Source organism: Salvelinus sp. IW2-2015, linkage group LG17, assembly GCF_002910315.2.
Source record: "Salvelinus sp. IW2-2015 linkage group LG17, ASM291031v2, whole genome shotgun sequence".
In the NCBI taxonomy this organism is placed as follows: domain Eukaryota; kingdom Metazoa; phylum Chordata; class Actinopteri; order Salmoniformes; family Salmonidae; genus Salvelinus; species Salvelinus sp. IW2-2015.
This window is the reverse complement of record NC_036857.1, coordinates 25,962,091-25,989,715: the sequence shown is the minus strand read 5'-3', so window position 1 is coordinate 25,989,715 and position 27,625 is coordinate 25,962,091. Positions and strand designations below refer to the sequence as shown.

Here is a 27,625-nt window from a genome sequence, read left to right as displayed (position 1 = left end):
ACACAGTGGGAGAGGTTGTGAGAGGGTTAAGGATGTTCTCGATCACTCACCTCCAGTTTGCAAACAAAATGTGATGGGAAAAAGTGTGTTCCCGAAAAGAATCTCTCAGTTTCGATGGGTAAGTGACAAAATACTTCCAAGGTCACAACTGTTGGTAGCTCGGTGGCAGGCAGACCAGAAGTTAAAATCCCACCCTCGACAGAAGCTTCTCTCTAATCTCGTTCATCCGTCAGTAAGGGAGCGTGAGAGAAAGTGTTTTAAAGTCCCTAGAGCTCTATGAGCAGGAAGAGCTCCAAGGTAGTAAAACGCCACAGGATAACCTGACAGACGAGGCTAGATTGAGCATGAACATGTGAGCTGCCTCGGTGTTTGCGATACCCCGCCCCCCACTACACCATCAGCCTCTCCCTCCACTCAAAGACCTACCAGCATACACACATCCTGGACTGACTCACTGACTTGTATAGAAACCAGTCCTTATTCTAAACATCTCATGTTCCCACCCCACCCCCCTTCTGTCTTCACAGAAATTGAATGACTAGAACGGGATTTTCCCACAATTTCTATGGGTCTCCCTACTCATGTGTATCGTGCTCCGTATTCACCTCACCCTCCCATTTCTCCCTGTGTTTGATCCCTGACCTCTCAGTGGCACAAGGTCAGAGAGTAGCACGCAGGATGGTGTATTTGTGCTTTAAAAAAAGAGCTGACAGGAAAAAGAGGAGGTGTTTTTAGTGGTTCTTTCCTATGTAGTAAAATAAGGGAACAGTGTAAGAAGCAGTGTTGGAGAACTGCACTTGTTTACTTCTTTCAATATCAGATTAAAATAAGTCACTTGCGTATATGATTTCAATCTTGATGACATGATATTGAAATATTCTAATCCTATGGGCACCTCAATATTGTTGAAACTACTGGTGGCTGAAATATCAAAATGACTGCCTCCCTCATGACCCCATGTCTTTGCGCAGTCTACTGTGCTAACCTGTCCACAAACATGGGCCAGTACACTGCTCTCTGTTCTTTTGTCATTCAACCTAAGCTTAGAGGAGTCTACAATTAGCCAACACTGAAAAACTATTCAGGGGCCCCATGGCTGCAGGAGGCTGGAGAGACTTCCTGGAGGCACAGCCTGGGGAGGGAGAGGTCAGTTCTGTTCGGGTTGGGAAGCCCAAACTAATCTCTCTTCAAAACAAGTCAACATACGGGTCCCCTGCCCACCACCCGCCGTTGCCAACCTCAATTACAGCAGTCTGTGTTTAAAAGATGGGGCGGCAGCCACGCAATTACCCTGAAGGATTAGTCTGTAGTGGCAATGTCATTGTTGGGGAGGAGAAGGGGAATGTATTCTGGGTAAAGAGGTGACCCTCCCTTGATGCCGGACCTTGGCATGAACCCCTCCTGGACCGATAAGTCCAGAAATTCTTTCACAAGGTGTGTTCAAGAGAAAAAGAGATAAAACAAAGAGAAAGATAAGTGTGTAGAGCGTAAAGAGCGAGTGAGAAGGGTAATTAAAAGGATACATGTAGCCTAATTATTTCACCATAAATTCTGCTGGAAGTTCCAGGGGCTGGAGTTTGGTTTGGGAGTTCATTCGACTGATTTACAAAGTCGCCTACTATTACTCGTCGTATCCGCGATAATAACATGTTTTGGATTTGGGAGATTCTCTCGAGAACACTGGTCCTTTTTCTAATTGAAGGCTCAGACAGACAGTCATTCTTAAAACAGTTAATTAGTTTCAACCACCCTGTGGACTCCCTCCCTCAGAAATTAGCCCTAACCAGTAATTACACATGAAGGCTTTAGTTTGGTTTGCCATGAAGAAGAGCAGAGCTTCACATGTGAGGAGGGATTTGAATTTGTTATGTTGTTTCAACCCATCATCTCGCCACTGGGGGCCTCGTTATAAAGACTTTGAAGAACCAGCCAGTTACATTGGTCGTCCCTGACTCCCTGTCGTCCCAAGGCCATTTCCATTGGTCGTCCCTGACTCCCTGTCGTCCCAAGGCCATTTCCATTGGTCGTCCCTGACTCCCTGTCGTCCCAAGGCCATTTCCATTGGAGTGTCGGTTGGACGTTGGTGTTGCTCAATCAGGTGCCCTCTTCCTGTTATTCCACTGCCTGCTTCCAGTTAAAGAGGCTCATGGGGCTTGGGGTTGGGGTTACCATCTCATGTGTACCTCCTCCTGGCTTTGAATACCTTCCTGATAAGACAATCTACTGATCGGCTCACGTCACACAATATCCACGTTTGTTATTGTTGGCCCCATGTCAAATCCTTAGGCCTAATTCCTATACATACAGGGGTATTCCCTTTCTTTTCCGCATTTCAATGATGTGTGACATTATTTTCCTGTGAAATTGGTTGTGTTTTTTATGCAAGCCTACTACCAAGCAAGGTAAGTATCTCCACGGAGAGCAGCAGAGCACTATTTAATCTGGTAACTGCCTTCATTTGCATCATTGCTTGTCTCTCCTTTCACGACTGAAAAATGAATGACCCAAGACTGATGGAGTCACTACTAAACTTATTTCAAGGAAGCCCAAGTAAAAACACAACAGCGATCAAATCTGCCACTGTCATTGAGAACAATTTACCATCGGAATACGGTCTAAACGATTTGCGAATGTGAGAACTTCGGAAACCCCCTTGTTTTAACGTCAAGGATGGAAAAATACAGTATGGGAAGAAAGCGGTCGATTGGCTAATAGACGACGGAGTTCTGTGGAGTGAAAAGCTTGTTGTAGCTTGCATCTGAGGCCAACTGTGATTCTAGGTATAGGTCTGTACGTCACTCACGGCTTCCTGCTTGGCTATAGCCACCAGCAGAGACTGTCTTTACCCAATCACCCTCTGTGTGTGTGTGCCTGTAGACGTCAAGTACGATTACTGTAAGTGGAATATTACATAGTCATACTACCTGAAGTGGAAAATATGATAGTTCATGTATTTAAAATTTGCTCTGTGTGTCATTGAGATTACACAGTAGGCCTGTGCTTTACGGGATGAAATCACTTTCCAGATCGCAAATGCTTTCATGTCCTCAGCCAATTCAACCATGCCATCGCAGAAGTGAGATGTAGCCTATGCCGTAGAAATACTTCAATTCTGTTGCTCTATAAAAGGTACGTTTCCATAAATCATGTCCAGAGAAAAAAAATGTAATGCTTGAAATGAATATAAAACGCTATCATAAGCCTTATTGGTTTCTGTGTGAAGACGATTGGAGTTCCAGTCTTTAACAGGCATATCAAAAGACACTTCTCTTAACTTTCTCTATGTACTTCACATTGAAAACCCATTAGCCTACTTTTCCCTGAGCAATCCCAATGCCCAAATCCTGCTTAGTAGTCTAACATCACAGTACCACCACAGCAGAAATCCCACCCATGCCAGCCGGAGTGGTTCTGGCTCTGTCCCAAATGGCACCCTATTCCCTATGTGTAGTGCACCACTTTTGAACAGACTCCTATGGGCCCTAGTCAAACGTAGAGCACTACATAGGGAATAGTGTGCCATTAGTGACAAAAACCTTTGACTTGTCATACAGGGACAACTTTCCTTACACAGAAAATGAGGTCATCCTGCCTTCCTTTTCCTGCTAAGAAACCCCAATCGGGGACTCTGTGCTCTCTCATTTCTCCTTACGACTCATACCGGGTCTACTTAAGCTATATTTATTTTGGTGCTTGTTATATAAAAGGCAGTACAAGTTGTGAGGAATATTTGGATGACAATCAAGCGTGAGTTATGTACACATTTTTCTGCTTCAATAAATATTAAATCACCTACTGGATGGTAGAAGTATGTGACAACCAGGACACAGTACTTTGAGCACATAGAATATGGGTCTACTTTCAATGCAAATGAAAAGGTATATCCATATACACTTTCTCACACACAAAAACACACGTGCCAACATACATGCAAACACACATACACACGTGCAAATGCTCTCTCTCCCATGAGCGCGCACACAGACAGAGAGACAGCTAGATAATTCTACCTCAAATTATTGACAGTACATCTTATAAGTCGTGCTCCAGTGTTGGCCGCCTTCATGCCTAAGACCTTTTCAAAACACAGACTGTTCCTCATTAGACCAGGACAAAAAAAGAGGGGGGAAAAGGGAGAAAGAGCAGAATGAAAATTAAAAGGATGTGCACAGCTGCTTTAAATAGTCCTCTGATCTGTCCGTGCCAAGAGGCAGCTAGAGCCAGACTCATACCAGAGGAGAGCCAAGCAGGGAAGGGAAGCATCATTAGGTAACTCGGTAAGGAATTAAGGCTTAACGCCACTGTACCTCAATACCTGGGTTTCAGTCACCCTATAGATGATTGTTGAATAGCTGACGGTGTGACCTTGTGTGTTGTTTTTGTATTTCATCACGCTGGAAGTTCAAGGGATTGTTTCGTTCGTGACTAGCTTTAAAAGGCTGGATAATATTACTTCCAAATAGTGTCACTACTTCCAAAAAAACAATAACATCAGAGAGATATTAGTCATCAAATGGATATGTAAGGGGCAGGAATAAAAAGGTCAAAACCATCCAAGTGAAACCAATTAAACCAAAGAGAGAAATAGAAGTCAGTCAGCTGATTGAAACTTCTCCCCTTCCATCCATCCACCCTTCCATTCCGTCACCTTCCCTGCAGCTGTTTGTACTAGGAGGGGCGCGTTGCCGTGAGAACCCACACCTTTCGGGGCCTGTCTGGTCCTGTCCCATTCCCGTAGAGACAGGGGGGAGGGGTGTAATTAACTGTATATGTGGGAGACCTGTTACAGAGCGAGCTCAGACTGGCCTCTTCTCCTTACTGTGCCAAGACTGCTGCCGCTAAATCAGTCAGGTGCACAAATAGGGGTATTCTTGTGCCCGAGCACCTGCCCCTTTGCCATCCCACCCGCGAAGTTCCCTTTTGGGTATTTTTGTATTCTTTTTTTGTAAACAGTTTTTGTTGTTGTTGTTCTGAACCCACTGCCCCCAAGTCGGCGTGATTTCGTCAAGTTCGCCACTCCCCACCCCGACCCCGTCCGTTGATCTGCCCTATACGGAGCTCATGTGCGCCGCTTGTGCCTTTCTCCCAGTCTGCCCTGTGTGGAGTTTGCACACCCGCCCGGTATCCAAACATGCATGGCTTGAAATGCGGTCACCGGTCGAGTGTGTAGCCATCTACCTAGTTTAAATATCAACAGTGCTGCCACAGAAGCATAACACTTGATTAACACCTGATTAACATCATCATCAATATTCGGTCTGGTTGGCTGATAGCCTACTCGCAAGTAGCACATCACCATTTCCTTTTAGAATCATAGCCGTGGGAAGGGTCCTGGAAGTGCTGCAGCACCCCTGATAACTGTAAATACATTTGCCAAATAAATATAAATTACTGCTGTCTGTTCAGAAATATATGAAATAATTCAGAATAGCCTTCTACACCACAACTAGGCCTATAATTTAGCCACAGGAGACCAATAGCTGTAGATTGTGTGTAGCTCAATAACAAGGCATAGCCTGAAGTCGGGAACAAGCGGCAAATCTGAAGGTGAACAGCATGCAGCTAAAAGAGGCCTTACATAATATTTCAAATACAAATCGTGGGAAAACAGGTTGGAAACCAAATGAGTCCTGCTGAAAATAATCTATCTGCTGTAAACTATAATAACTCTAATCTATCTGCTGTAAGCTACCAAAATATTTTATCAACTTCCAAATATGCCTATTGGGTGAACATTGTTTTACAAAGTAAGGTATTGTAATGACTTTACTAGATCACAAAGGAACAATTGTCCAGACAAAGAATTGAGTTTACGAATTGACGGTTTATTAACCCAACTTCACACAGGCTACTGTTTGGCCGTAGCCCACGCCAAATAAATGAAGGATACCCTATAAAACAACAGTGACCTTCTCTTGTGAAGCTCAGACGTAAGAGAGAACAATGGCTAAACCTGTTCTTAACTTCCAATGCTCCAACCTCCCGCCCAAACCCCCCTCCACGTCACTCCGCCAACCACCAGGATGCCCAGCATCAGAACATTCCAGGCATTCCCGTGATTGGCAGATATCAGATTGATTGGCATGGCGGACCCCGCGAACACTGGGTACTGGTAAGTACAACACAAACAACTAACAGCATAACACACTGCTGTCTGTGAGGGTATGTTTTTCTTTAGAGGTATGTTTTTGGCACAAACACATCGGCCATTGCAGTCGAGTGAACTGCGCATCATTGCGTGAGTCAGTGAAACCGGAAAGGGGGAGGATATACGGACACGCCACATGTCCAAATTGATGACATATGTCTCGCAACGAGAGTCAAGTGAAGATAAACGGATTCGGTTCAGTCAGTCATCCTGATGAGCCCTTCCCAACTAGCTAGTTTAAGCTTGTGGGCTGTTATTGGCTACACGCAAGCGGGAGCGAAGGACACTGTTCCCGTATTGTAGTGTTGCCGGCTTGCAGCGCAAACTCTCCCCATTGAGCAGTAGACTGTATCCCGGATAGTGCAAGTCAGATGGTTACTACCAATTTTACAAGTTATTTCTCGTGTAGGCTGTTATCCTACTCAAAATAAAATCAAGTGGGATGGAACAAATTGACCACGTTAGCTAGCTACCGTTGGCAACGTGATAGCCTACAGCTGCCCGCTGAGAAGCAAGTCTCACGTTGGCAAGCACCTCGATACAACATTGCAGCACTGGACATTCATTGACACAGGCTTGTCGCTAGGTTAGTTAATTGGCATGTCACGGTGACATCCAGAGAGTGATCGATACTACAAGTTATTTCTCCCTGGCCTATCAAAATAAACATCACTTTCTTTTACAAGTTTTAACTAGCGCCATGCTGCTGCTGTTGCCAGCTAGCAGGACAACCGACAACCGAATCCATTCGTCTCCACACTGTTGACTAGTAGTGTGTGCCACAGAAAGTATATGACTCTAGTGACAAAATTAAGGAATTTAGAAGGGGGGGAGAATTTTGGCAGGCAAGAAAATGGCCTTGCCGAAATCCTCCCCCCTTCTAATTTCCTTAATTTTGTGGCTAGAGTCAAATACTTTCTCTGGCACACACTACTAGTCCACATGAAGTACCCAAAATTATTATGAAGTGTGCAGTCCCAAGATAGAAGGGGGGGGGGGGGGGGGGTTGGGCAGGCAAGAAAATGGCCTTGCCGAACCCCCCCCCCCCCCCCCCTTTTAATTAATAATTTATGTATGTGTGTTATATTAAACAGAGGGAGTAAAATGTCGGCAAGCAATAAACATTTCAGAACAACTACTAGTCGAATGAGACATGGGAGAGATGATGCATTTTGTCAAAGAGATTTATTTATAGCCGATTACACTTGAAACAAAAAGCCAAACCGAAAGCTGCAGACAATACTAGTGAAACCTCAACTAGCAAGCAAGTCGCAGCAATGAAGAAATGAGTGTGTGCGCATTCACGAGAATGGGGGGGGAGGGTTCTGGCAGGGGGAGATTTTCGGCACAACACCGGCACAAATTACAAATTAAGCACCGAATAGGTAGTCTCTAGCTAACCACCATATACAAAAATATCCACACAAGCCACATATCATGAATTATAAGATTATGAATATTATCTATATTCTTAAGTTATTATTTAAAAGCATTGAAGATGTATCACAATCAGTAAAAACAATCAAGCTAGCTAACTAGCAGATTTACATCTATCATCAACATCAGTGATCAGCTGACAGCTTACCCTCTTCTCCTGATGTCAATCATGTCTGTAACTATCAATCATATCTGTGGGGGGGGGGGGGGGGGGGGGGCATTTTGAGCACCTGCCCCCTGAAAGGTCCATGCACGGCCCTGCTGCTAACCGCCACAGCTGGGTCAGTCAGTCCAGTATCAACTCAGAACTAAGGCCTCGCTATCGGCCTGAAAAACAGTCCCAGACATACAACAAAGGTTCAAATTAGGTTCATACGACTATGGTACAAACCCTTTGGAAACACATGAAATAGTTATCTAAGCCTAACCTCAGTACAGGTAGTGTTAAGTAATGTGATGATGACTCTACTCGTAGACAGCTATAGTAGGTAGTGTCAGTACCTGACTTACTGGGACACCTGGATGTATTCAGTGAATAATTGGACAGGTGAACTTGACTAACGCTACGCCGGGGTGCATGTCTCATGCGGTGACTGGAACTCACAAACGCCTCTGGGGAGCTGAGTTACCGCAGAACGGAACTGTTATAATACTATGAAGTAGGACCAAAGGAAGAGCTATAAAGACCAAGCACTTTCAAATAAAATGGAGAAATAACGTGAGGAAGGAGACTGCAGTCCAGTTGACTGACTGACTGACTCCCTCCCTCTCTTCCTCCCTGTTGCCAAAAGCAGCTCAGTTCAAAGGGTTTGTTCAAGCTCCTTAAAATACTCTTAAAATGAAATATAAAAAATTGAATGTTTTGTTCAGAGTCAAATGGCTTCTTTGATGAGTTTATTTAAAACCACATGGGATATAATACAAAGTATATATTTTTTAAAGCTCTAATCATGTCTAAAATGTTTATGCAATGCGGGCGATTGGAGTTAAAACGCAACAAGAGGTAATAAGAAGGGATGGGACTGCAGAACTGGCCTGCTTCATTAGCGCCCCCTGCTGACTAAGACCAGACCTGTCACAGACAGGAGACGTGGGCATTTCTCTGCTGCTCTGTCTGCCAACTGAAGACAACATTAGCACAAGTCAGGGAACAAGGCTTTGCTGTGCCATCCTCTGAAATGTATGAGTTTGTCAACCGACTGGAGAGATGTAGATGATTAAATGGAAATCAGACAGAAAAAGGCAGCAAAGAAGACGAGTGGGGGAGAGATTGAGGCTGGGACAGGGCTGTTGCTTGCAATTGAAAACAAGGCTTCCGTCCATCCCAGTCCAGTCACCAGCGAGCTTCTCAATCCTCCCTTGCTCCTATCCCAGTCCAGTCCCCATAACTAAACAGGCCTCGTCTTAATCTCCTTACATAACGTCAGCCCGTGACCTCGGCCAAGGAGACGGGTTGCGTCAGTCGGACAGGCTTTGTCCCAAATGAACTCCCCTCCCACCGGTGCACAGATCAACACACACACGATGTAGACCAGGGATGTCAAACAAATTTTGTCTGTGGGCCGTATTCGGTCATCGCCAAGGTCCGGAGGGACGCACTGATTAAAAAATATATATAAACAATAGTCCTCTATCCATCGCTTTTGGAATTTGATGCTCCATGACTATCCAGCTTTCGTTTCGGTGATTCTTAGTAACATGGAAAAAGTGAAGAGACTGTATAATATAGGTCCATTATAATTTCTACACAGTTTCGATATGGTTTTAGTCTTTTCAATGTAGAGAGGGTTGTTTTTCCCTGGTAGAAAAAAAATGTACTCAAACCACCCGGGAGCCTGAATGGGCCTGCAGGACTTGAGTTTGACACGTGATGTAGACACTTCACCCACTGTGTACGTTAACTGGCTCTTGCTCAACTACAAAATCCTAAAAGGCCTGTAGAAGATCCTTGTTGCCTGTTATAACACGAGCAGGGCAGGAGAAAAGTGATTGTACAGTAGTAGTGTTTCTATCACCCAGGGAAAGGAGGGGAGGGACAGATCTGCTTAATAACGTGTGAAGCCGAAGAGAGGCTAAGAGACTGAAGCTACTACAGGTTCATCTCTCCAGCTCTCCTTGTGCCTTAACTTCCTTATACGTTTTTGCAACAGAGAATTGCTAGAACTAGCCTTGTCGTCTATAACTATCCTTCCCTGTGCTGCGTTGTCTTTATTCCCTAGCTTTGTGCTCTTTTCCATTAATTCTCTCTATTATTTTCCCCTCTTTCACTCCAGTCCATCATTTCCATTTTTTGTTAAAGAAAGGGACCGGTTGCTCTGTCACAGAAACTGAGGGTGAAATACATCTCATCCAGATTGAGAGAAAGGGCTCCTGTGAAGTGGACCGTTTTGGGGGAGAGCCGAGCGACCAGACAGAGACTGCTTTGGTTCATCTGGCCGTCTGGCTATGGTCCTGTTTTCAGAAAGCAGCAGCTTCAAAGGAATAATTCCTTTCACAGTCTAGTGGCCAGACACACTGCCTCACGCCTCGTACCCTTTTAACACCTAACAGAAGAAAAGGAGTCTCTCCCTAATCAGGTTGTATGTAGCAGGACCTCACCATAGAGCTTCAATATTCTAGATACCTCTACGAGGGTAAAGGTCTTATGGGGCCAAGCTGGACCTCATGTAGCATAAGAGTTCTGTCCAAACGGACAATCAAAATGAAATAAAGTTACACACTGATCTCTCCTCACTGTGGATTTATATGATAATGATTTGGGCTCAATGGTACAGGTTCAAAAGGATTACCCCTAACTGACTGGCCCATCACAGGATGCGAGTCTTACCTTCGAGGCCTGTCGACGGTCAGGGCACTCAGGATGCTGGCACACCACCCAGTCTTCCTCCTGAACAGGCTTCTCATCTGGAACACACAGCAGAGGAAAGACCATGAGAAACACACACCTCTGTAGAAGATCACACACACAGACCTAATAAATGTGTCACCCTCGACCACTGCTACTCGAACTTCCGCAATGCATACAAAGTGCTCCCCCGCCCTCCCTTCGGCAAATCCGACCACGATGCCATCTTGCTCTTTCCGTCTTATAGGCAGAACCTCAAACAGGATGTACCCGTGACGAGAACCATCAAACGCTGGTCCGACCAATCGGAAGCCACACTTCAAGATTATTTTGATCACGCGGACTGGAATATGTTCCGGTCAGCCTCAGAGAACAACATTGACCTATACACTGACTCGGTGAGTGCGTTTATAAATAAGTGCATTGGAGATGTTGTACCCATTGTGACTATTAAAACCTACCCTAACCAGAAACCGTGGATGGATGGCGGCATTCGCACAAAACTGAAAGCGCAAACCACCGCATTTAACCCTGGAAATAGGTCTGAATATAAACAGTGTAGCTATTCCCTCCGCAAGGCAATCAAACAAGCGAAATGCCAGTACAGAGACAAGGTGGAGTCGCAATTCAACAGCTCAGACACGAGACATATGTGGCAGGGTCTACAGGAAATCGTGGACTACAAAAAGGAATCCAGCCACGTCACAGACACCGACGTCATGCTTCCAGACAAACTAAACACCTTCTTTGCTCGCTTCTAGGATAATACATTGCCACCGTCGCGGCCTGCTATCAAGGACAGCACCACCCCCTCTCCTTCTCCGTGACTGACGTGAGTAAAACATTTAAACGTGTTAACCCTCGCAAGGCTGCTGGCCCAGATGGAATCCCTAGCTGCTTCCTCAAAGCATGCGCAGACCAGCTGGCTGGTATGTTTACGGACATATTCAATCGCTCCCTATCCCAGTCTGTTGTCCCCACATGCTTCAAGATGGCTACCATTGTTCCTGTACCCAAGAAGGCAAAGATAACTGAACTAAATGACTACCGCCCAGTAGCACTCACTTCTGTCATCATGAAGTGCTTTAAGAGACTAGTCAAGGATCATATCAACTCCACCTTACCAGCCACCCTAGACCCACTTCAGTTTACATACAGCCCCAACAGGTCCACAGAGGACACAACAGTAGTGGGCTTGATTACCAACAACGACGAGAAAGCCTACAGGGAGTTGAGGGCACTCGGAGTGTGGTGTCAGGAAAATAACCTCTCACTCAACGTCAACAAAACAAAGGAGATGATCGTGATCTTCAGGAAACAGCAGAGGGAGCACCCCCCTATCCACATCAAAGGGACAGCAGTGGAGAAGGTGGAAAGTTTTAAGTTCCTCTGCGTATCACAGACAAAATGAAATGGTCCATTAACACAGACAGTGTGGTGAACAAGGCGCAACAGTGCCTCTTCAACCACAGGAGGCTAAAAACATTTGGCTTGTCAACCAAAACGCTGACTAACTTTTACAAATGCACAATCGAGGGCATCCTGTCGGGCTGTATCATAGCCTGGTACGGCAACTGCACCACCCTCAACCGCAAGGCTCTCCTGAGGGTGGTGCGGTCTGCACAACGCATCACCGGGGAAAAACTACCTGCCCTCCAGGACACCTACACCACCCGATGTCACAGGAAGGCCAAAAGATAAATCAAAGACAACAACCACCCGAGCCACTGCCTGTTCACACCGCTACCATCCAGAAGGCGAGGTCAGTACAGGTGCATCAAAGCTGGTACCGAGAGACTGAAAAACAGCTTCTATCTCAAGGCCATCAGACTGGTAAAACAGCCATCACTAACACAGAGAGGCTGCTGCCTACATTGAGACACAATCACTAGTCACTTTATACAATGCCACTTTAATAATGTTTACATATCTTACATTACTCATATCACATGTATATACTGTATTTTATACCATCTATTGCACCTTGCCTATGCCACTCGGCCATCGCTCATCCATATACTTACATGTACATATTCTCATTCACCCCTTTAGATTTGTGTGTATTAGGGAATTGTTAGATTACTTGTTAGACATTACTGCACTGTCGGAACTAGAAGCACAAGCATTTCGCTACACTCACATTAACATCTGCTAACCATGTGTATGTGACCAATAAAATTTGATTTGAAAACACTAAGCCCATCAGGCCTGAGAATGCTCTATATATAGGGTGTAAGAGTTCAATTGAAAGACCGAGAAAACGGCATTGTTGCCAAAAGTGTCCAGACATGACAGAGCTGTACTGCAATAACTTTCCAAGAACCTTGGAATAGCAGACCTGTCCACAATGACGACTGTGTCTCTCCCACTCTTTCTTATACTCCATCTTGTGTATATAATATGTTAAACAACAGGCTCCAGGATCGATGACAATCATCCTATCTAGCAAACTAGAATCAATGTAAAGACAAGTGGTGAGTGGCTAGTGCCAAAAGCTGTTTTGAATAAGAAGTACACAGACTGAAGTAATCTCAATATCAAAGTGATTCCTTCACAAAAACACAGAAGCAACCAGAAACTAAAAGATACCCAGTTCTGAGCCCAAAAGTTAACTCTCTGTTTGTACATGAGCTACAGAGAGAGGACCTCAAAAGTACCTATTAACCTTCTTAAATGAGACAAAACAAGTCTTAAACCCCACTCACTCACGCCAAGAAACAGGTCTGGATCAAGGGCTGCGATATAACTTACTAAAATCCCCCAAAACACATCTGTTGCTCTTCCACTACAGGCATGGCACAAGGCAGGGATAGCAGCAGGGCAGGGGCAATCCCTCCCAGAGTCTGTCCCTCCTGCCCTGCCTGGGAGCAGGCCGAGACGTGCTCTCACTCCTCCTGGGCCTCTGCCAACACCACCTCTGTTAATGACTCCTTCTAGGTTTACAGGCAGCACACTGCCCAGGGAGACACACATTTTTACTGAGATTTTTTTCCTTTTCTTTTTTTCTCCCTTCAGGGGCACTTTTCCTCAAACTACAAGTCTTTATGACACTTGTCTAGTCCTAAAGGCAACAATTTTGCACTGTAGAACCGTTTTCGGCCAGTGCAGAGGAAATGCAAAAGCCCCACTATGAGGTCCGCAGAGGCACCCAGTCACAGAGGTGACCCAAGCTCCAGGTAATGGCCGACCAGGGGTCTGCTTCTGGGTCTCTGACTCCTGACCCCGTAGCAACACTCTCTCACCTGTGAAGTTCATGATATTCTGTCTCTCGTATAGCTAGCTGCCTATCCCTTTGTATACCATACCTTTACTATGGGACTCTTCCTCCCGCCCTAGGTCTTCCCCCTTTTGTCTCTCCAGCTCACTCGCCTCCGATCACGGTCTCTCCTGCTTTGGATCACTTTGTACCCTCGCACTCCACTTTTCCCTTTCTCTGCCTATTTGCCCCTCTCTGCCTGTGTCTCTCTCTCTCTGATGAACAGGAATTCCTGAACTCAGCACTGCTGATTAAGCCAAAAACAAACAAACACAAGGCCACATGTGACAGCAGACAATGAGTTGATGCACACTAAAGAGACAGCAGAGCGTTCAGTCTGCACAGCCTTTCCCTTGCTCTCTCTACAGCTCCCAGTGCCTCAAGTCTTAGACATAACGTCAATAAACAAGACACAGCATTGAGTGGCAAGCAAGTAACTTTTATAAACCAATAAATAGAAAAGGGATGTGTAAGGCCATGATAATGAAAACTGGATATTTTGTACCATGGCCATAATTGGCCGAAGACCCACTAGCCTAGTCCGATACTGTGTGCTGTAACCAACTCTTCCATCATTGTCAAGTCAAAGGCGTACATCATGGTCAAAAGGAATTGGATAAAGCCCTTAGACTAGACCACCAGGCTACTTACTACCTCACTCCCTCGTTCACCCATAAACCTTACATCACCTCATTCTCCCTCAGACCCTCACAGCCTCACCAGCACAGCTCCATGTTTAGGCAGAGAGAGGCAGAGCCAAGAGTACGTTTAGCCGCAAGCCTTGAGCACACTTTTATAAGGAATGTTAAGAATGCCTCAGTCCTGCATTCAATTTGCTGAGCTTTGCCGTGGCACATCGGGCGTCTGAGGCTTAGCTATTCTCTGATTGTTCCGTTTTATTCCCCCTCTTTCATTTGAAGGGGATTGAGGCAGAGCGATTGTCTGAGCCGGTTGCACACAGGCCAGGAAGAGGATTATTATGCAATGGCCGCCGTCGACCATCTCCTAGAAGACAAAAGACAGATGGCAGACGGAGAGCTGCTGCCCTGCCAGGGAACAAGGTGTTTCCTAGGCCTGGGGCTGGCAGAGATGTGTTGCACTGTATTGCGCTGCATGTGTCAGCATAGCTTATTTCAGTGTCAGAGGTGGGCTGGAAGGCACTGGGAAGGAACTCTGCATCTGCGCCAAATTGTCCCAGCAAGAAGCCCCATTACAAAGAGATTAATTGTTAAGATGTCTTAACACTAAAGAGCATCTGCTATAAAAACACAAACACCTTTTCCCGGCGCTACCACTGTGTGATGTAACAGGGGAGGCAAAGATGAGGATGGGAAACGTGATTCGGGGACTTCCTTACAGGCTGCCCCCAGGTGGTAAGGGTAGGCAACAACACATCTGCCACGCTGACCCTCAACACGTGGGCCCCTCAGGGGTGCATGCTTAGTCCCCTTCTGTACTCCCTGTTCACCCACGACTGCGTGGCCGCGCACGACTCCAACACTATCATTAAGTTTTCCGACGACACGATGGTGGTGGGCCTGATCACCGATGATGATGAGACATCCTATAGGGAGGAGGTCAGAGACCTGGCAGTGTTGGGCCAGGACAACTACCTCTCCATCAACATCAGCAAGACAAAGGACCTGACTGTAGCCAACAGGAAAAGGAGGACTGAGCACGCCTCCATTCACATCAACGGGGCTGCAGTGGAGCGGTTTGAGAGCTTCGAGTTCCTTAGTATCCACATCACTAAGGACCATAATTCAAACACACCAACACAGTTCTGAAGAGGGCATGACAATGCCTCTTCCCCCTTAGGGGGCTGAGAAGATTTGGCATGGGCCCTCAGATCCTGAAGTAGTTCTACAGGTGCACAATTGAGAGCATCTTGAATGGCTACATCACCGCTTGGTATGGTAAATGCTTGGCATCCGAACGTAAGGGTAGTGCGTACGGCCCAGTACATCACTGGGGCCAAGCTCCATGCCATCCAGGACCTCTATATTAGGCTAGAGGAAGGCCCTAAAAATTGTCAAAGACTCCAGCCATCCAAGTCATAGACTGTTCTCTCTGCTACCGCATGGCAAGCGGTACCTGAGCACCAAGTCTGGGACCAAAAGGCTCCTGAACAGCTTCTACCCCCAAGCTATAAGACTGCTGAACAGTTAACCAAATGGCTACCCTTTCTATTTGCATTGACTCTCTTGCACACTCACTGGACTTTACCCACACACTCACACATACTACACTGACACTCCAACACACACACACGCATATTAACACACTTTCACACTCTTCACATACACTGCTGCTACTCTGTTTATTATATATCCTGATTGCCTAGTCACTTTTACCCCTACCCACATGTACAGGGCTCCCGAGTGGCACAGCGGTCTAAGGCACTGCACCTCAGTACTAGAGGCGTCAATACAGACCCTGGTTCAATTCCAGGCTGTATCACAACCGGCCGTGATTGGGAGTCCCATGGGCGGGGCACAATTGGCCCAGCGTCGTCCGGGTTTGGCCAGGGTAGGTTGTCATTGTAAATAAGAGTTTGTTCTTAACCGACTTGCCTAGTTAAATAAAAATGTAATAAAACATTACCTCAATTATCTCATACCCCTTCACATTGACTCGGTGCTGGTACTCCTTGTATATAGTCTCGTTATTGTTATTTTATTGTGTTACTATTTCCTTTTTTAATATTTAAAAAAAAAACATTCTGCATTGTTGGGAAAGGGTAAGCATTTCACCTTCTACACCTGTTGTATTCGGCACATGTGACAAATAAAATTAGATTTGATTAATTAGACCACCACCATGATTGAAACCCTGGCACTCTTGTAGCCTGGTCCAGATTTGTTTGTGCCGTCTTGCCAATTTCATAGAAGTTGAAAAACCGCACAAACAGATCTGGGAACAGGCAAGTACTCTTGTACACTCAGCAGAAATGGTGGCCTGAGCGGAGCAGCCTGGGCTGCCTGGCTGGACCTTGTTATTCCAGTACAACAAACGACGAACCAGCTGTTATTAATGTAGCAGCATATTCAGTGGCAGTCAGTGGGGCCTGAACAAAGTAATCCTGTTGATGTTGTTTTACCCCTGTAGTGGCACACACACACACACACACACACACACACACACACACACACACACATCTAAAAACAAGGCCACACAGTGCTTCCTCCACTACCGAAGTCCCCAGCAGCGCACAACAAGGAGAAACTATTTAGAACAGAAGAGGGGCAGATAGTGGAGGGTGGACCACTATTTGGATGCAGAAAAAAAATGTATTTCAGGCTGTGTCTGGATAACAGTATACAACAACATAGTTGAAAAGGGGAAATACATTTTCAGTTCAATCGAGTGTTGCAAGAGACATAACTGAGAAGTCAAAAAAAAAAAAATGCCAAACACCACAAAACTGAAAGCATAATTCTCTCCAAAGTAAGAGTATTAGTACACCAGTTTATAATACTCTTATAACTATATTTAAGAGGGTCATGTGGGGATCATTCATTACATAAGCAGAATGTTTGAATTAGAGGTCGACCGATTAATTAGGGCCAATTTCAAGTTTTCATAACAATGGGAAATCGGTAATTTTGGACGCCGATTTTTTTTGACACCTTTATTTAACTAGGCAAGTCAGTTAAGAACACATTCTTATTTTCAATGACGGCCTAGGAACGGTGGGTTAACTGCCTTGTTCAGGGGCAGAACGACAGATTTTTACCTTGTCAGCTCAGGGATTTAATCTTGCAACCTTACGGTTAACTAGTCCAACGCTCTAACCACCTGCCTCACGAGGAGCCCGCCTGTTACGCGAATGCAGGAAGAAGCCAAGTAAGTTGCTAGCTAGCATTAAACTTATCTTATAAAAAACAATCAATCATAATCACTAGTTATAACTACACATGGTTGATATTACTAGTTTATCTAGCGTGTCCTGCATTGCATATAATCGATGCAGTGCGCATTTGCGAAAAAGGACTGTCGTTGCTCCAACGTGTACCTAACCATAAACATCAATGCCTTTCTTAAAAAATCAATGCATAGAAGTATATATATTTTAAACCTGCATATTTAGCTAAAAGAAATCCAGGTTAGCAGGCAATATTAACCAGGTGAAATTGTGTCACTTCTCTTGCGTTCATTGCACACAGAGTCAGAGTATATGCAACAGTTTGGGCCGCCTGGCTCATTGCGAACTAATTTGCCAGAATTTTACGTAATTATGACATAACATTGAAGGTTGTGCAATGTAACAGGAATATTTAGACTTATGGATGCCACCTGTTAGATAAAAAAACGGAACGGTTCCGTATTTCACTGAAAGAATAAACGTTTTGTTTTCGAGATGATAGTTTCCGGATTCGACTATATTAATGACCTAAGGCTCGTATTTCTGTGTGTTATTATGTTATAATTAAGTCTATGATTTAATGATTTGATAGAGCAGTCTGAATGAGCAATGGTAGGCACCAGCAGGCTCGTAAGCATTCATTCAAACAGCCCTTTTGTGCGTTTTGCCAGCAGCACTTCGCAATGCTTCAAGCATTGCACTGTTTATGACTTCAAGCCTATCAACTCCCGAGATTAGGCTGGTGTAACCGATGTGAGATGGCTAGCTAGTTAGCGGGGTGCACGCTAATAGCATTTCAAACGTCACTCGCTCTGAGACTTGGTGTAGTTGTTCCCCTTGCTCTGCATGGGTAACGCTGCTTCGAGGGTGGCTGTTGTCGATGTGTTCCTGGTTCGAGCCCAGGTAGGGGCGAGGAGAGGGATGGAAGCTATACTGTTACACTGGCAATACTAAAGTGCCTATAAGAACATCCAATAGTCAAAGGTATATGAAATACAAATCGTAGAGAGAGAAATAGTCCTATAATTCCGATAATAACTACAACCTAAAACTTCTTACCTAAGAATATTGAAGATCATGTTAAAGGAACCACCAGCTTTCATATGTTCTCATGTTCTGAGCAAGGAACTTAAACGTTAGCTTTCTTACATGGCACATATTGCACTTTTACTTTCTTCTCCAACACTTTGTTATTGCATTTATTAAACCAAACATGTTTCATTATTTATTTGAAGCTACATTTATTTTATTGATGTATTTATATTAAGTTAAAATAAGTGGTCATTCAGTATTGTTGTAATTTGTCATTATTACATTTATTTTTTAAATAAAAATAAAACAATATTTTTTTTTTTTTTTTTTATAATATATATTTTTTTTTTTTTTTTTAAATCGGCCGATTAGTCGGTATCGGCTTTTTTTGGTCCTCCAATAATCGGTATCGGTGTTAAAAAAATCATAATCGGTCGACCTCTAGTTTGAATGCCTTAATGTCTAACTGAGCAGCACCATACAACACCAGGTCATTTCAGATGATTATTTAATGTGATTTGATCCCGTGTCGGGGCATTTTCTTCAAGTGCTATAGGATGAAATGGCACAGAGCGAGAGGGTGGAGAGGCATGTTCCTCCATTATTGGGGCCTGCGTCCTGTTTATAGGTTAAGGAATGCTACAGTAGTGTGTACTACATTCAGGGGATAAGGGGAGACGGACAGGACTGCCCAAGCCCCACAGTCTTAGAAAACAAAACGGCTACCTAAAATCCTTTTTCTTTTTTCTTTTTAAGTGTCCCTCAGCTGACCCTGTAGTAGAACCCTTTTTGGTTCCAGGTAGAGACTTTTTTTGCAGTAATTATTTATTTTATTTTTTAAGAGCGCAGTCCCCTAGGCAACCCTTACCCCAGCCTAGTTGAGAAATGTTTTCAGTAGCAGTTGAGTTGAGGCTTAATTACAGGGACTGTGGTACCAGGTAGGGATCAAAGACCTGCTGTTCAGTTCTATCTGTGGCAGTCAGACATTCCACTTCTTCTAGAACACGAAGGTCTACTCTGCAGACACCTGAAGCTGCCCAGCGACTCAGCAGACAGAGCAGAGGCAGACCTCCAAGAAACTGCTGGCCTGGCTGGGTCTGGGAGGATTGGATAAGAGCATTCCTGTAGCCAGCCCTAGCCCAAAGTTATTACATCCCTTTTCCCTTTCACTAATGGCATAGAGGGCAGTGGATGGAGGAAAGCAGAAGCTTCAAAAAGCAGAAGCAGTGAGTGGAGAAAGACAGTAACGCAATTCAGCTGTCCTAGTGTCAGTCCCAAAAGGCACCCTATTCCCTATATAGTGCACTACTTTCAACCAGAGCCTAGTCAAAAGTAGTATACCTTATAACAAATAGGGTGTCACTTGGAACGTCGACCGACAGTATGCACTCACTCCTTCTTCTGTGGTAAATATTTCATCTCCACAGCAGCAGCTGTTCCTATCCCCATTCGCTTCTCGGCTACTCTCATTTGAGGTGCTCTCTATGCCAGGTCACTGAGTGTCGAGTGCTTTCCACGGACTGAACGGAAGAAGAGAGCAATGGAAAGAAAAGAAAAAGCTTTCCATGATGGTGCTGAAATTCTGGAGGTCAGATCTCTGATGTATAACCACATGGCATCGCCATCTGCTAGCAGAGAAACCGGCTACATTTCATTCTTCAAGTTGGTCAGTGTCATATGACAACGTGGCTGATTCAGATCAAGTATACATCATCACAGGCCTAATGGTGAACGTCAAATGCTAGGCTTCATGTTACCATGATCATCTTCCAATGGAATCAAATTCCCCCTGCCAGTGCCATTCAGTCTGAATGGAAGTAAGCATGCAATGAACATGTTATTACTCACATACCACACAATCAGCTAGGTCAATGGTCCAGCCCTTGAATATATATTGGATGTGTGTACTTCTTATCCCGTTTGCTCGATCCTAATGCTTACCGCACAGATCATGGATGACGTCCAGAGAGGAAGACCAGGAGTAGTGCTCTGCCACCTGCTCGGTGAGGTAGGAGGGGAGGGTCTCCAGCTCATACGCCCCCCTCTTCTTCCAATACAGGAACATGGTAACCAATCCCCCGAGTCTCCCTCACTCTCAACCCTAACTATGGACCTTAACTCTTCAACCTTGCCTAAACAACCTTCAAATCCTGTCCCCCGATCACTGTAGTCGACCGACACTAATGCCACACCGACATTATGCATTATTTTACCCACAACTACCTACATCTTACCTTCTTACATCAAACCCATCTCTGAATCCATCTTCAGACTCCAACTCTCCAATGTAGTCCAACTCCTCAACTCTGCCAATAGCTCATTCAACTTCATTAAAAAAAACTGCACCTGCAAAACTAGGCTATATTACCTCATCCAGCTCAACCACTAAACACTTGCTTTGAACCTTCTCTCCAAGCCATGCACCAGAGCTCCTCACTTCAGGTCCAACTGGGCATAAATGAGTCAAGATTTCCATTTTAACTGGGTTTTAATTAGCTCTCTGAAGAAACCAAACCACTGTCTTGGTTTGAAACAGTCTGTTATTCAGATCACTAACATTAAACAGACAGCTCTGACACCTGATTTATCAACGCCCTCCAGGATCTGTATTGAAGATCCAACCCAGCAGAAGAAGACAGGTCTAAACCCTCAACTCCAACTGTGCTCTGGTTCCAACACCTTGACGAACCTAACAGATCCTCATAATCCAAAACCATCAACTAAAATGTTTTTCTAGGGTCTTGGTAACTTGTCTCTTCCTGTTGCTCCTTCAGTCCTCCTGAAGTTAAGGCGTTATAAGCATCCAAACAAAGAGAAGTCCCCTACCGTCGTCCACTTCAAAGCCATTAGCTTGAGCTCCTGACTTTACTGTAGATGTCAAAACAATCACTTCTCCTAAAATCTCACACAGTTCCATCTTCCCAAGGTAAAAGTACTTTGTTACTGCAAACTAATGATAATTATGTTGTCATCATCCTCCCTTCCTCCCCAACTTCCAAAAGCTTCTCCTGTGCGACAAGCCGACAAGCTGTTGAGTGTCATAGCCTGTGTAGGATGCATGGACGATAGGGGGGCATTCGACCCACTCCACTCCATCAGACAAGCAATGTATTCATACAGAGGTGAGTTGCAATGCATGCTGGGATTGGCAGTCTGGGGCCAATGGCTTTCTAACTGGACAACACAAAGATCTCTTTTAAAAACGTACTCCTACACAGAGAGCAGAACTTTCTTTATGTTTTGGGAAAACTGTAAAAGCCTGAAATATTTCTGCATTAATTAGGCTGGCTAGAACCTTGCTCTGTCTGTCTCCGGAAAAATTTATTATTTTCTTTATGAATGCAACAAGTCTCTGATGGCTATGTTCAGCTATTTCTGCGGAGGTACAGTAGTACAATACAGAGACATTGGGGAACTGTTTCTCAGAGAGAGAAGACAGACATAGTAAAACCAAGGCCCTTTTGTAAAAAAGGCCACATACAGACAGAAGATGGAACATTTCCGCTCTGCAAATTGAGGATGGTTTAAAACCACACCAGTAAGTCATCAAATCAATTGACAAAACATTTTCAACGTCACTCAAAAGGTTGATTCACTGTTATTATACCTCTATAATAGGAAAATGGAATGAAATACTGTGAGAACGCACTGTGCTAGCCATGGAAGGGAGGGACAATGTCACACAAAGACCCAAATGTCCAATTTTGGGATGAGAAATTAGAGGGTAGGATGGGAGCCGATCTGCTCTGCCGCTCGGGGCTTTGCAGACATGTGGTAATTATCTGGAACAGCTTTGAGTGCACTGCTGCTTGCTATTTAATGATGAGACCAGTCATGGGCTACAGCATGACAACTAGTGCCTGCTGCAGCATAAGGGCCTATTTTCACCCGCCTCCTGCAGAAACAAACGGAACTACTAGAGGCATTTAGACAAGTAGTCCACCATCCCTTTCATCATCTCCCAAACAACCTATACAAAGAAAACTGTCTTTTGAAGGGGACATGTCATTATTCTGCAAATTACATCCAATCAGATTGCCCATCCAGTTGTCTTGTAGTTGAGAAACACACATTATTGAATAGTAGCTTGGTCCAGGGGAGTAAAATGAAAATCACTCATACTAACTACCAGGTATATAGTCTATATGAATCATCTCCTCGGTAAACTTTGAAGTATTAAATGGGGAGTTTGAGGAGGAATGAGTTTGATTGAGTGTGGGTACAAAACTGTAACTGGGGGAGTGTGTGTGTGTGTGTGTGCGTGCGTGCGCCGGAGAAGGAGTGTATGAGTGAGAGTGTTGACAGAGGGAGTCCAGTCGAGCCGAAGGACTTGTGCGTGCCCATGTTGAGGAGGTTTGGGGTTATATTTAGAAAGGTGGCCCATCATAAAGGGACTGGTTAACTCTTCACCACCCAGGCCAGCTGCAAAGAGCAAGCGCCAGGGAATTGAAGGGAGGCCTATCCTATCAGAGCATCTGAACACCATGGAACAAACGACAGTAAATAGTACATCCAATGGCTCCGTCCTTCAGGGGCAAAAATGTGTTTTGACATCTAGTATTAAGAATAACATTCGGACCAAAAAAAAAAAAAGTGTGCTGAACTCAGATTCACTAAGAAACAGGAAGCTTGTCTGTCCAGGAGAAAGCATTCAGACTGCTGCTTGCAGAGACAGGCCTGTGTTGCCTTCTATTGACTCTGCTCATAAAGAGCAGACTCCACACGCAGAACTAGTGATGCAGATAAAAACTTTGCATCCTGGTCTTTGTTGTGCTTCTACATCAATGAGCATGTGCTGCGCCGTTCAGAGACAATGCAACAGGCCTTTGGCACAGGCACGGCGAGGCAGCCTTTTCCACTGGATACGCTATAGAGAGCAACCCTCCCATACAACGCGAACACGCCAAAAATTATTTAATTTGTAAACGTAAATATATTCAAAATACATTCATCCCTAACCAAAGACACCAGTACATCAGCTACCCCACTATTCATAGGATGTGCCGCAAAAAAAAGGGTGCGATTGTGTGTTCATTCCCGCAGAGAAAATTGCTATCAGACATGCAATTTAAAAAGTCCATCTTGAAACCACCAGTTAAGAGGGACAAACAACTGGTATTGCTTCCTTCAGCTTGTTGATATGAAGAATCATTTAATTGAAACGGCATGGCTGAAATTGCAGTGGGTCTACCCTCTGAAATCCTCGCAGAAATCAAAACACTCATTCTCAGAGTGAAAATACAGTTATTGTCAGGAGGGCTCTAATGTTCATAAACAGTCATTTGGGCGGGCGGGTGTGTGTGTGTGTTTGTTTATAGAGGAACACTCTCAGAGTTAAACATTACCTCCAACATCTACTAACTTAATGAAGCACCATGTGTATGACCTTAGACCTTGTAATTATCCACTCGTTTCTGAAGAGCAGGGAAGCCACAGGTCCAATTTAACAGGGTGTGGTTCTCTCCAAGAGCAGTAGAGAACGACGGTTTAGAATTAATAGTGACCATCGACTCATTTGAAATGCATTACCCAAAGCGTGGTAATTAAACAACTTTTTATGTGCCTCCATAATGAGACTGAACCAAAACTAAATGCTCAGCTGGACAGATTGAGCACAGAACAGGACCTATAGGACTCATATCCACATATTAATGTGGATTGCTCCATAACTGAATTAATAGACTTAAAAATCAGGATGATCTGGCACAAAACTACAACTCTGATGAGAGAATCTGATAACAAACTGCATCGTAACACACAATAGCCTCTTCTATCAAATAGCGCATGTCCCATCTGACTGTAAGAGGTTGAGTATCTCTACCTCCCTGAGGGTAAAAGGCTGTCACTGTGCTACCTGTAACTTCAACCCCAGGTCCCCCAGTCACAGGTCTGGGTCTCTGAAGAACATCCCAGCTAAAACGAGGCTAATAGGGTCATTCCATTTGATTTCAAGTACTTTTTGACCGCACCCCTTTTGATTTGAATGCATCTTTCTATACATATTTGCCCATGGTAGAAGGGGTCAGAATGTAACTTTTTGAACCTGAATGCCAAAACATTTTAGGAGATAGGAGGTGCTCAAAGTTTTGCATACCCCACCATGACAAATCCATGTAAAATATAAATGATGGATATAATTTAAAATCTTAAAAACAGGGGTGACAATTCTTGATTAAAAAATAATAATAACTTTAACATAAATGATCTAAAAGCACGTAAACTTCTTTATTTTTTTATTTTTTACATACGTTGTAGTTTAGACCCTATTTTACATCATCTGAGGTGTTTGTTTTGTGCCCACTATCAGATGAGACACAGCATGCTCTTGAATACAGGCTGGGTGTCATGTCCTGGCTGATACATGTACTAAAATGGGAATGGGCAATTCAATGGTAACAGAATGACACATACATTTTTGATGTATGCCAAAGAAAACCAACAATTGAAGTTAAACCATACAATGCACGGGGACCAATTTCAACAATTTCCACTGAAAATTGTACAAAAACACATTTATCAGGATGTAAAGTTTCATAAATTAATGATGATTAAATCCCCCTCAGTTTATGTGACCAAGTTTCCCCAAAAAACTGAGTACTATGCTGTCCAACCTTGTCAAACATACATTTTCAACGTCCATGGATGTCCGGTGCTCAATGGTTATGAGCTGAATATAACAGTATGCCAGTGGAAGTGAGGACAGAGCAGGTGACTGGACTGTGTGGTTGGTGACTACTATAAATTTCCCATTTTAGCCAATTCAATTGTGGTCATTCTGTTACTGATTTTTCAGTCATTCTGTCAAAGATTTTGTGAGAGAATGACATGTTTTAAATCACTTCATAAATAATAATCAATTGGTATCAGTAAAAACACCAACTGGTAGGTCTACATTTACTTGTTAATTCTGTGAACTTTCATTATCCATATCTTACAGATATGTGGGGTTTTTGTAACAGAATGACAATATTTCTTAAACTTACAGAAGGCAAATCAATTCTGAAAAAATAAACAAATGTTGATATTAGTTGTCAAGGGTATAAACTTCAACTTATGTTTTGATGCAATTCTAATACATTATGACTTTTTCCTGGTTGATGTTTACTAAGACCCGTTTTCCATCTGTTTGACCAGCAATCAAAGACTATACTTCTAGGATGGAAAATGGTTGAAAAATATATACAGTGCCAGTCAAAGGTTAGGACACAGCTACTCATTCAAGGGTTTTTCTTTATTTTTACTATTTTATACATTGTAGAATAATAGTGAATGCACGAAAACCAGCTCACCCCAAACCATCTAAAATTTGGTTGAGGTCGGGTGATTGTGGAGGCCAGGTCATCTGATGCAGCACTCCATTACTATCCTTCTTGGTCAAATAGGCTTACACAGCCTGGAGGTGTGTTGGGTCATTGTCCTGTTGAAAAACAAATGATAGTCCCACTAAGCGCAAACCAGACGGGATGGCGTATCGCTGCAGAATGCTGTGGTAGCCATGCTGGTTAAGTGTGCCTTGAATTCTAAATAAATCACAGACAGACAGTGTCACCAACAAAGCACCCCAACACCATTACACCTCCTCCTCCATGCTTAAATGGTGGGAACTACACGTGCGGAGATCATCTGTTCACTTACTCCGCGTCACACAAAGACACGGTGGTTGGAACCAAAAATCTCAAATTTGGACTCATCAGACCAAAGGGCAGATTTTTATTTTACCTTTATTCAACTAGGCAAGACAGTTAAGAACAAATTCTTATTTAGAGTGTTGGCCTACACCAGCAAAAGCCGGAAAACACTGGGTCAATTGTGTGCCACCCTATGGGATTCCTAATCATGGCTGGTTGTGATACAACCTGGATTCGAATCAGGGTGAGTAGTGACGCTTCTAGCACTGAGATGCAGTGCATTAGACCGTTGTGCAACTCAGGAGCCCAAATGTCTAATGTCCATTGCTCGTGTTTCTTGGCCAAAGTAAGTCTTCTTCTTATTGGTGTCCTTTAGTAGTGGTTTCTTTGCAGCAATTTGACCATGAATGCCTGATTCATGCAGTCTTCTCTGAACAGTTGATATTGATATGTGTCTGTTGCTTGAACTCAGTGAAGCATTTATTTGGGCTGCAATTTCTGAGGCTGGTAACTCTAATGAACTTGTCCTCCACAGCAGAGGTAACTGTGGAGGTCCTCATGAGACCCAGTTTCATCATAGCTCGATGGTTTTTGCGACTGCACTTGAAGAAACTTTCAAAGTTCTTGAAATGTTGCAGATTAAGACATGAAGGTCAGTCAAAGTAATGATGGCCTGTCATTTCTCTTTGCCATAATATGGACTTGGTCTTTAACCAAATAGGGATGTCTTCTGTATAGCACCCCTACCTTGTCACAACACAACTGATTGGCTCAAACGCATTAAGAAGGAAAGAAATTCCACAAATTAACTCTTAACAAGGCACACCTGTTAATTGAAATGCATTCCAGGTGACTACCTCATGAAGCTGGTTGAGAGAATGCCAAGAGTGTGCAAAGCTGTCAAGGCAAAGGGTGGCTACTTTGAAGAATCTCAAATATATTTAGATTTGTTTAACACTTTCTTGGTTACTTCATTATATGTTATTTCATAGTTTTGATATATTCACTATTAATTTGGCCTGTTGTCCGGGCATCTGGCAGTCTCTATGGGGGTGCCACAGGGTTCAATTCTTGGGCCGACTCTTCTCTGTATACATCAATGATGTCGCTCTTGCTGCTGGTGAGTCTCTGATCCACCTCTACGCAGATGACACCATTCTGTATACTTCTGGCCCTTCTTTGGACACTGTGTTAACTAACCTCCAGACGAGCTTCAATGCCATACAACTCTCCTTCCGTGGCCTCCAACTGCTCTTAAATYCAAGTAAAACTAAATGCATGCTCTTCAACCGATCGCTGCCTGCACCTGCCCGCCCATCCAGCATCACTACTCTGGACGGTTCTGACTTAGAATATGTGGACAACTACAAATACCTAGGTGTCCGGTTAGACTGTAAACTCTCCTTCCAGACTC

At 44.1% G+C, this 27,625-nt stretch overlaps 1 protein-coding gene across 5 annotated transcripts in view; it reads right to left on the bottom strand.

Annotated features, from left to right (window-relative positions):
• The window catches only part of LOC111976686 (pleckstrin homology domain-containing family G member 5), a 76,389-nt gene that overhangs the window by 35,959 nt on the left and 12,805 nt on the right, over positions 1–27,625 (bottom strand). For 4 of the 5 annotated variants that reach the window (XM_024005704.2, XM_024005703.2, XM_024005705.2 and 1 more), the window contains one exon: positions 10,413–10,489. In XM_024005704.2, coding sequence (XP_023861472.1) covers positions 10,413–10,489 — 77 coding nt within the window. Of the gene's footprint in view, positions 1–50; positions 205–10,412; positions 10,490–27,625 lie in introns of those variants that run through there. The other variant, XM_024005707.2, reaches the window with a different exon arrangement.